General features: G+C 31.7%; 1 protein-coding gene across 1 annotated transcript in view; it reads right to left on the minus strand.

Annotated features, from left to right (window-relative positions):
• The window catches only part of LOC106868630 (calcium-binding mitochondrial carrier protein Aralar1-like), an 82,788-nt gene that overhangs the window by 10,803 nt on the left and 59,834 nt on the right, over nucleotides 1–12,151 (minus strand). The window contains exons 15-16 of the mRNA XM_052967679.1: nucleotides 11,185–11,343; nucleotides 9,934–10,024 (exon numbers count right to left, since the gene is read on the minus strand). Coding sequence (XP_052823639.1) covers nucleotides 9,934–10,024; nucleotides 11,185–11,343 — 250 coding nt within the window. The remainder of the gene's footprint in view (nucleotides 1–9,933; nucleotides 10,025–11,184; nucleotides 11,344–12,151) is intronic.

Here is a 12,151-nt window from a genome sequence, read left to right on the forward strand (position 1 = left end):
TATATATATATATATATATTGTTTGTTTGTTTATTCATGTTTTTAACATCAATTTTTCCAAGCTAACATAGGTTAGACAGGGATATATTTGAGGTAGGATTTAATACCTAGATGCTCTTCTTGTCATCAAAACTTACCTGCTTTTTAAATAAGGGATTTTTTAAAAATATTCTACACATCTTTGAAAGCACAGACCAACTGATCATAATGTCATCAAGGAATATAAACATCATTCACTGTTTCACTCAAGCATAACTGTGGGGTGTCAACAATGGAGCACAGTGACACACACACACACACACACACATATATATATACAATTTATAGATCAAAGCAATGAAATCATAGTGTAACTATAAATACACATGAAAGTGAAGAGGCTAGTACTTCATAAAATTAATATTAAAATGCTGCTTCTATTTCATCTGCAACTTCTCAATAATTCATTATGATAATTATATTTTCAGTATTCAGAATTCCTTATAAATAAACTACATTTCTAACTGGGAATCTTGGTTAAAAAATCATTTTACAGAGACAATTTAAAATAACTAGTTTTTTTATATCTATAGAAGCAATATTCTGAAGAGGTCTTGTGATTCTAAATTCAGGAAGATTTGTTTAATTTCTAAATTTATTATTATTATTACAATTTTCTTTAACCATTTCTTATTCTCTACCCAAAATATATAGCTGTTTATCAATATTGAGTTGATTTTTTTAAAGACAAAAAATAGTACATATAACCATGCAAAAAAAAATATTCAGGTTAATTATACCATGAAAAAATATCTTAGGTGTAATAAGATTAATTAATCTAATAATCTATCATTGCTTTCAGTCAGTGAACTGTGACTACATTTATACATAATAGAATTTCAATTGTATAACCACTTTTGTGACTACGTTTATACATAATAGAGTTTCAATTGTATAACTACTTTTACATAAACCTTCCTTTGAGAGATTCTAAAACAACTTGCCAAAATATTTAAAAAAGAGAGTAAATAAAAGACAGGAAGAAACAATCTTTTCCTTATATGTCATTAGTAAATTCAATGTTCATTTTAATAGAATATATAAAACTATGTGAAAGTTGTTTAGAAGGCTAATCTTTGACAAAGTCAGTTAGTCATTTTAAAGAAGGTTCTTAACTAAACTTATATAGAAACACTTAATGATTATTATTTGTACCAAATACAGATATTTATAGATTAAAAAAAAAACAAAGAAACAAAATATGATTAATATCATGAAATTGGACTACAAACAAATAGTTTAATTAAAACATATAACCCAAAAAATAAAACCAACTTCTTAAATATTTTTAAGCATTTCACCTTTAAAATCTTTGCAAATATAACAAAACACTGGAGAAAAACTTAAAAGAACATAAACAGAATATGAAACCAGTGAGAAGAAATAGATGCTAAGTTCACAAAAGTTATGAGAAAGAAGACAGAGAAAGATAGAAGAGACACAGCATTTCAAAAGCAAACCTATGGAAATGATTAACAAATTTAAGATAACTAAACATAAAATAGAAACAGACAAATATACATGGATAAGACTGTACACACAATGAAAAATCAAAACTTTAAACGTTTTATGAAAAACAATGAATATTGAGTCTTACCTTTTGAAATGACAGTTTGATAAAAGTTAATAGTTGAGAGAGAAAGTGAAGGGAAGAGAGCTAACAAATGTGATTTGGGGAAGAATTCTAGTACAATTATTAAACGGTGTGAAATTGGGGGTGAAATTCCAGACATTTTAAAGCAACTAACAAGCTGATTTATTTCATTCAAATGGATTTTATAAGAAATAATATAGTTAAATGTAAAAGAATAAAAAAATGTTAAATGTAATAAAAGATGGTTTTTATATAACATGTATATATCAACAATAGTATAGGAATATTAAAGGTTAAGTTAAGAACTAACAAATTCCTCATGGCATATTTATTTCAATGTTTGAACTCTTTATAGTACTATTTACGAATGTATCACAGCATGAATAGTCTCCTCGAATTATCCTGACTTGATATATAATAACAGTTTATATTCATCTTCTTAGAAAGTGTAAACCTATACAGATTAAATGTACCAATTTATAGTCAATAGAGGGGAATAAACTTTCAGCTTATTTGTGTACGATTATGGTATCCGTTTATGTGATTTATCTGTCAAGAAATATGTCTGTCACACTGAACTGAAATAAACTCATCTAATGGTATTTTGATGTCGATTTCTTCTCAAGTTTCTTTCCAGCTTTATACTCCCACCAATGACTCTTAATTAACACTGCTTTTGAGAAATATAAGCACACTGAAAAATTTACAATTCTCAGCAAGTCATATGAAAGAATCCCTGAGAAACTAGCTTCCATCGGTTGGGTACTTTGTGATGTAATCTTTTGTTGAAGAATAATGGTTTATTGGGGGAATTTGTCACACATTTTCATTTTGTATCCCAATCTGCTTCTTTGCATTTTTGAATTCCAATATTCTAAAATCTGACTTATCTCATTCACTCAAGACTTCCTTGAGCTTCCTCTACCTTCACCACCAATTCAACCAGTTTTTCCTCCCAACATAGAATTATTTATTCACATACAAACCCAGCAGTCAACTATCATGGTTCAACATACTGAGCTACTTTATCAACAAATTACTAGTGTTTGTTAGCTTGTCCAAAGCTGATTTTGATAATCCCTCTCTCTCTCTCACTGTTTTCTTAGTTTTGCATTGTGGATACATTTCCACCTAACAAGAACTCATACAGAACTTATTTTTATATTAATTCTCACCAATTTTTCCATTGAAACACACTCGTCATGGTCTCTAAAAATTCATTATTGGTGAAACAAACACACAGGGGGTTGGTAATTGTTTTTCAACCCTGACTGAGCAGACCTAATCAGTAATGTTCTACTCCTGATAAAACTGTAGGGTTTAATTTGAGGGAGATTTGACAGCTATTTCTAACAAGCTGTGCAACTATATAGAAGTTCTCTCCTTGGCTCCATTTTATGCTTGCTTTCCAAATGGCACTGGTTGGACAGACCATCACAGTACAAGTCAGTTCTTATTAAGAATAGAAAACCCTGACTTTCAGATGTTCCGTTACTGACATGGCTCCTATAGTTGGATGTCTTTCCTAACACTAACCATTTTACTGAGTGTACAGAGTGCATTTTATCAAGGTACCAACACTAAAGAGGTTGTCATGTCCTCAAATAGACAAGACTAAAGGGTCCTCTTAATTCTACATTTTCTCCACTTGTTCTACAACCACTTTGGAGAGTATACTGGGAGCGTTTTATCACAACAGCATTGCATTGTAGCTATCAGATTACATTAAGTAAAAAAAAAAAAGAAGAGGAAAACAAAACAAATTGCATGAGTAACTTGTAAAACTTAAAAGTATTTAGAATAACAGAAAAAAAATATTTTATAAAAATGGGGTCAGTAAAATAAAATGCACTCTAAGCATATCAACTGAATTGTATTCATCATCTTCAAAAATATGTTAATTCAGTAATACTTATGCTTCAGAATAACCATAAGGTTAATTAACAAAAAAATTAAATTAATGACAACCAAATAAAAGATATTACAAATATAATAACAGGATTTTACAAAAAAATTGAAGGATAATCTCTTATCTTTTAATGAGGAAATTATATAATTAATTAATATAATTATCTATCTTTTATCCTTTTTTTTTTTGTCTGCAGCCATGTTGGGGTATCACCTTTAAGGGTTCAGTGGAGTAGACCAACCCCACCCCGACCCAGAAATTTTTTTTTCTTTTGCAAAAATCTGCTATTTATCCACTCAGTCTTTTGCTGAACTGCTAAGTTACAGAGACGTAAACAAACCAACACCAAGGTAGAGGGACAAAAATAAACACACACACACACATATATATATAAACAGGCTTCCATACAATTTCCACTCACAAGGAATGGTTGACTTGGAGACAAAGTAGAATGCAGTCGGAATGAATCCAAATGAACAAAATACCCATTTTCTATAATGATATTTAGTCCCTTCATATACATTATTACTGTATACAGTGATAACCTAATGAGTGCACTAATTAAGAACTCATTAGCAATACACTCCTATAGACATACTGACATGGATGTACAAGTATAGTTAGTGGAACCAATGGATGGGAAAAAGGTATACATGATCGATGCTTCGATCATGCCCAATGCACTGGACAAGATAACAACATGAGCAGGTGCCAACCCATCCCAGGCCATCCCTGGTTACCAAGCTGAAGGTTATGGACAACTTAAAAATGCATTGGTGAAAGTAAAATTCTGCAACCTGGATGCCACAAAGCTGGAAGTAGGACTAGGAAACCAAAGTTAGAAGGGATGGAAATAGTTTGAAAATTACTATTTCTGTTAGAAAGAGTTCCCTTTCTCATGTGAAGAGGATACCTCATTAGATATTTGTAGGAAATGCAATGTATGGAATGAATGCAGAAATAAGAAATTCAAAGTTTATACAATGAATGGAGAAGAACAAGTACAGTATGATTCATGGGATTTGCAGTATTACCATACATGAAACAAGGAAATTGCAGCAAAGCTGCGTGATAATGGTATCAGACATGACATGCAGACTCTTCATATAACTTGTTTGACATTGTGTTTGTATTCTTTTCTTCCATTTTAATTTGACATGTACATTGTTTTTATTCTTCTCTTCCGTTTTACAAATTCGGTTCATACATCTCTTTCCGGTTCCCACTCAAAACTGTTTACTGATCACAGCCATCTCACAGATCTGTGGTTATGAGGAGTGCTTCACACTCCAATGGTTATGAAAAAAATGAGTAGAAACGTGTCAATAAAGTGACTGGGTAACACAGGTGTTGACAGCTGACTGCTTTTGTTTGAACACATCATGTGAAAAAAATGATTGCTGTTGGGAGAGAAAGCGGTTTGAGTTGCTGATGGATAGTATCCATAGAAGAGAAAATATTAAGAATATTGATATAAGAGATAAAGCATGATTGAGCCACAAAGAAAATGTCATATTACAGATCCACCCAACAGGTAAAACCCACATGTAACAGTCATTGAAGGAGACTCACTATCTCAAATGTAAAAACAGTAACTTATAGTTGAGCATATTTAATAATCCTTATAGAATCAACAGTTACTCAGAGCTGGGATATTTCTTGGTTGCTTTATTGTTTTAGCAATGTTCAGAATATGAAGTTTCCATGAGGAGAGTGAAACATTTTTGTACCAATGTTTTGGCACCACCAATTTAGCATCACTGATTTGATACTGACTTACTTGGCATCAGATATTTTAATGTTTCTCTCTTTCTCTACCTCCCACCCATCCTCTCTCTCTGTTTATATGGTGAGCATATTTCTCTTTATGTGTTGTGTATGAGGAGAGGAAACATGCTCATGTATATTGTAAAAGTCTCTCTATCTCCCTTTTTACATGTATGTGTACATTTTTGCATTCATGTGCATGTGTATTGGCCTCCAGTACCAAAAATGCTGTCATCAAAACAAGCTGAATATCCAGTTAGCCATGCCAAACCACCAGCATCAAAATAGCCATGCCAAATTGTATTATTCCACTTCAAGAGGTTGCTGGAGGTAATAAAGTCAAAACTTTTTAGGATATCTTTTAAGTTTGGAGTTATTGATGAAAAATTATACAGTGATGCGGTAGCTCTTTCTTTAAATAAATACTCTTCACAGTCTGGTCTGAAAGTATGCTGTTAAAATAGAGGACATCTAGTGGAAGACATTATAAATTATGAGAGCTGTATGATGATCCTTGTGGGACACCTAAGCTGATTCAGAATTGAGAAGTACCAGTGCTGAGAAGGGATGTGATTGAGTCAGATTCACATGATTAGATCTATATATATTTAATAGGAAAGGAATTGAACCAAGTAATTGCAATGCCACATGTTTTCAAAGACATTGCTACGTGTAACAGGTTTATTTTTAAATGGTTTTCTAAAGCCAGAGAGAGACTATTTGTTGAAAACAACATTAATATATTAGTTTTGAATTCATTACAAATATGAGGTGCTTGTGACTGATATGCTAGCTTAAAGATATCTAATAATAGTATTTAGTATTAATTTGCAGACAAAATATTGCAGTGTAGATTACAAAAACAATATCTCCATTTGAAAACATCTAATCTCTGGAGAATGTCCTGATGTCCTTTAAGCTTACATTAAACTTATAAGTAAAAAGTTAAACTTTTCCATTAAACTATAAAACAAGTGTCCAAGAAACAACAGTGTTTTCTTAAAATATGTTAAATAAATTAATTCATATAGAACAAAAATAATTAGAAAACAATTTTATATTAATACAATAGTGTTGCAACTAAATAAAAACACTGTAGCTGGATGTTGAAGAAGCAACATAAAAAGAAAAAAATCAAAAGCAAAACTGAAAGAAAAAAAAACTAACACACTGTTTGTAATAAATGTTGCAAAGAGGCTGCAAAAATTGCTTTTAGGAATAAAGAGAAAGAGAAACATAGAAGTAAAGAGGGGAATTAGCTGCAATTACTTGAATGGCAATCTTGTTTTAGACCTGCGAAGAAAACGGAATAAGTATTTATCAGAGTATGGTAAAAGTACAATTCGGAATTGAGTGTCCAAAAACATTGTCTCTTCAATGCATTGATTAACCTTACTGATTTAAGATTTCTCATCTGTTTACTTTCTAATATTGGAATATAAATATTCGTTACATTTGCTGAAATGTAAATCTTATTAAAGAAAGATGTTACGATGTTATTGTTTTAAAAATTTATTTCTGATGATTCTTGAAAAGAAAACAAAATCTAATTACTCATTTTTAATTTAATATCAATTTAATATCAAAAGATAATAGTCAAAGTAATTAACTGGTGATTAGCTGGTAGATTCTAAACATTAAGTAGGAGCCGCAAAAAGAAAATATTTTAAAATAACAAGATACCAACAATGGCTTACTGGCAATTATTTTCAACACAGCCTTGTCTACACTCATCAATATCTAATACAGAAGGAATTGCAATGGCTGAGCAGAGCCAAGAAGAGCCAAGACCTTGTATTCTGTAACTGGTATTGTGCCAGTTACAGGATACTGTCTTACCACCTTACTTTACAATATTTCAAAGACTTCAGACACGTTAGGTGAGAGTAGAACAGGTAAGATAACAGAACAACTTAGATTGACAAACTGGCTGGAATATAACCAAAAGGTTCTGCTAATTCATTGTGCATGATCAAATCTCACAAGAGAATGAAGTAACACCTTTTAATTAGAATCCTATTTTCTTTCACATACAGTTTACAATGATCCAGCCTACTACACTTTTTCATCACCACTTCAGTACTTAGTAACTGAATCATAAATACAAACTTCACAGAGGTCGATAGAGATAGAAATTAAAAGCTAAGACTATAATAAAAATTACATATTACATAACAAAACATCCATATATTATTTTTATCATCACACTTGACAATATTTCAATATCTTTTCCAAACTACAAAATCATCTTCTGACCAATAATTTTCAATTTGCTTTTACTTCAAGAAAACAAACAGAAATATATGGGAACATTAAATCACTTGCCAAAATTTGGTAATTGTGGTAAACTTAAAACAAGCTCCTTTAATTTAAGTCTTCTATATTCTAAAAATCCTATGCTAAGCCTTGATCTATACCTAATTTTTACTCATCACTGGTCTTTCACAAATCATTCACTGTAAATTTCCAATATTATTCAAAGAACATGAGCCTTGGCTTAAATTTCTGTAGGTTACACACCTTGTAGAAATTTCATACAGACATATATTCAAAAATAAGCCACTATAGTTGAAGATAGCTTCAAAATAATATTCGTTATAGAGTGAACATGTTTTAAAGAAACAAAATTATTGTAATTAATTAAATGTAAATAAATCTTGACTTCAGAATACACTTGGAATTAGTAATCAATATTAACATACTAATCCATATAGCTGATGAAATTAAAGGATTAAAAATAAATTATTTCAATTTTTTGCAAGATTAAAACTTCCTTTCTAAACTCTAGTGATATCAAGTATACAAAATTTGCAGGAACGATTACTGTTGACAATTAATTAAATCAGGTTTCCAGTTTTGACCTTTAATTAGTTTCATTAGTTCATCATCATCACCATTTAATGCACGTTTTCCATACTGACATAGACTGGACAGTTTCACAGAAGTTGGTGAGTCTCAGAAGACTGTCAGGCTCCAATGTCTACTTTGGCATAGTCTCTACAGCCAGATGCCATTCCTAATACCAACCACATTGCAGAGTGTACTGGGTGCTTTTTACATAGCACCAGCAGTATTGAGGTCACCAAGACACTCACAAGACAAGACTCCACCTCAGATGAGAGGGTGTAGTATTGAGTGGGGGTGATGTAAGATTAAAATATGATCAAATAATTTTCCTATTGATTGAAAAAAAAATCTATGAGAACTTGCTACAAAAATCTCCGTTCAATTATCTTTCCTTTAAATAAATAATGTTGTATTACCTAAATGTAAATTAATGTGGGAAGGCAGGAATCCTATTAACTCTTATTGCAAATGACACTAGGTGAATGAGTTAGGAGTGTGATGTAGCACAGCAATGAAATATAAGCAATGAGAAAAGGAGGAATGAAGTGAATATTATTTGCTGACAGTAAGTTGAACAATAAATAAAGCATAAAATAAAACAGAGAAAATGCGTAAGTAATAAAGGCATTGGCCTTTGTAAGCAAATATGATGATGGTAATGACTTGAGGATATACTGAAGAAAAAAAAAAGGTGAATAAAGAAATGACATATGCTAGTGGATGGTGATAGTTGAAGCAAAGAGCAATGAAGTATGAAGCATTGAAGCAAGACCATCAATAAATAGAAATACTAGTGAAAGGAAGAATTCAATAATGTTGGTAAGAATAAGTTAGGAAATGTCAGTATGAATGATAAAATGTTGGCAAGAATGAGTTAGGAAATGAATAATGTTGGTAAGAATGTGACAACTCATGAGTCCTTTTCTAATAACATTTACCTATTGAAAGGAACCGAATTTTAATCAAGGGGCTGGCTCTGATTTATCTATTAACAGTCCCACCAAATAAAAGATCCCTAGGCATGGGTGTATGTCTGCTTTTATACATATATATATATATATATATTATACGGAGAGCTAGGAGATAAAAAAACGCAACTCTGTGAACTGCAGTAAAGGCTCATAAAATCAATGCTTACTGAAGGATATGCATGACTAATTAAATGAATATGTAAATATAGAACTCAAATTATCAAGTTTTACAGTTTGATCTATATTACTCTAACTAATGGTGTCGTTGTATAGTTTGGTCTATATCACTCCAAAGTATAATCGTATAGGTTAAACATTATGTTTTAAAATAACTAGAGCATTGTACTTATACTGAACTTATAGTAAAAGTTAAAAGTAGTTAACATCATCAATATTAAGACTTCATTTTTGTTTTCTATAACTTAGACCATTCCACAAATTCTATTAGATGATGTCTTCATTAAAATGTAATTGTTGTATCCCAGTTGAATTCACTAAAGCAACTTTGAAAACTTTAAACTTTAACTTCCTTCACACTCTTCCTTTTTCCAAACATTTCTATTTTATCAATAGTATTTATATTATACATGGCTGTAAATAATTTTTTTTTTTCACTTTTGCAGGCTCTTTTACATACCTTCTTTAAGTTCTTGTCTTTTGGAAATGGAAAATAATAAAAAAAAAAAAGAAACAAAAGAGAACAAAACAAAAAGCAAAAGGAAAAAAAAAATCTATCTAAACTTATACTTCCTTCCTGAAAAAAAAAATATTCAAAATATAACTTTAAATATAGATTAAAGTCTTACCTTCCTCCAAAGTCTATGTATAACATTCGTTGTAGCAATTCATAAGTAAGAAGAGTTACACCAAACTGTGGGGAAGAACGGAATACACGAGCTGAAACAGAAATAACAGTTGATTTTACAAAACAAAGAAAGATATGTTATATTTGTTCGTATGTCATAAATCCTTTACAGTATCAGACTATGAAACAACAAGATGAAGGTGCTTTTGCATTCCTCCAGGATATAATCTTTTACATCTCAAACAACTAAAGCCTATCTCTTCAAGTGTGGTTATAGGGTTTAGCTATGATGCAACAGTATGGGCAAAGAAGACTATACACAACACTAGGATTATACACCACCATTACTAACTGATAAACTGTTACTTATCACTGCAAGACTACTATCAGCAATGAAAGACAAAAATGCTTTCATGCACCACAACAAGCTTTCCAACCTCCCAATAGGTAGCAGAGCCTTACTATAAGAAACTCTATCAACTGTGCCGAATCCACATCAGTTCTCAACTAAGATGGTTCTGTTAGTAGAACTATCATATTAAAAAAAAAAAGGAAAAAAAAAACCTTCTATATTCACTGCCCAATTCACCTCCAACTCTATACTGTATGCTCTTTAGAAAGCTTGTAATGTACCACATCACTTGTAATATACAGCTAAGAGCCCCACCTCTCTCAGACATCCTAGTCAAAAGAGCACATGAAACGACATGGACAATATCCTTCACATCAGTCAAGGTTAACAATGCTTTTGCACATGTATGCACAGGCTTGAGCAAGATGTTTTTCAGGAAGTTTAGTAGTTGCCCATGTGATGTCAAGACAAAGACATACAAACACAGGCACTCACACATACATATGTATACAATGTCATCAACGACATCCATTTTCCATGCTGGTATGGGTTGGACAGTTCAACAGGAGCTCGCCAGCCAGAGAGCTACACCAGGTTCCAGTTATCTGTTTTGGCATGGTTTCTTAAGGTAGATGACCTTCTTAACATCACCCAATTTACAGAGTGTACTGGCAGCTTTTTATATGACAGACTTCTTTTAATTTCCAAGTACTAAATCCACAGACATGTCTTTGGTCAACCCAGTACAATAATAAAAGTCACTTGCCCAAGGTGCCATGCAAAGGGACTGAACCCAAAGCTATGTGGCTGGGAAGCAAATTTTTTAACCATACAGCCACATCATATTTTTTTTTTATTATTCTATTTAAGCCAATAAGAAATACAACACAATTTTCCTACCTGGAGCACCTTTCCAAAATGCACTGCCACCTTCTTCTTTCAAAATTTTCCTTGCACAATCTATTACTCCACTGTATGTGGTTTGACCGGATCGAGCAGCAACCTGCAATCTGGTTTTAATAACATCAGCAGGAGTAGGAATTGAGGCAGCTGGAATACCTATAGTCAATAAAAAATGTTATATTTATAGTCATAAAAATTAAACCTTAAACTTAAATTTAAAAAATGAGATACTACCCAGTGCACCACTTATGACAATTTAAAAAAAACCCACTGTATTGTTCCAAAATTTCACGTCTGTGAAATTCGGAGAGAAATGCAAGAAACATAACTAGTGTTCTTTTGTTTTAATATAGAAAATGTTTCAAAAAGATGGCAGCTCATCTCTTTGGTGTTTTGGTAAAAGAATTTTATTTTACGAATACCAAGGAAATGAACCACCTGCTTATTGAGTCACTTAAATATTAAAGCATAATATTATGCTTTAATGTACAAGCATGATGTGATGTGATGTGGCTTGGAATCTCTATTTTCCAATGAGATGTTTGAATTCGCAGAACATAGAATATACAAATATTGATGTTTAATGTGTTCACTTAGGTATCATCGTTCGTATAGCGATACTAATAAGCAGGTGTCAGAACTAAACATATACACTATTCCGAAAAGAGAGGTAATCAAGTACAGAGCATAAGAAATTGAATAAATGACAAAGGAACAAGAAGAGCATCACCCATGATCTTTTTCAAGGATTCTGAGTCTAGCAGGATGAAGAAAGCTATCCTCAGGCAATCCCTCTGGTTTGAATACTTGCCACAGAGTGTACTTTGCTAAAGACATCCAGAGGCCAGTTGGTAAGGCTTAAAAATTTAAGAGGAAAATTTTAGCTAAGTTCATAATTTATCAATGGTACTATGCTTTAAAAAGGTGTGTGTGTATGTGTGTCTGTGTGTGCACGTGTGTGTGT

The sequence above is a fragment of the Octopus bimaculoides genome, chromosome 4 (genome assembly GCF_001194135.2).
Source record: "Octopus bimaculoides isolate UCB-OBI-ISO-001 chromosome 4, ASM119413v2, whole genome shotgun sequence".
NCBI classification, from domain to species: domain Eukaryota; kingdom Metazoa; phylum Mollusca; class Cephalopoda; order Octopoda; family Octopodidae; genus Octopus; species Octopus bimaculoides.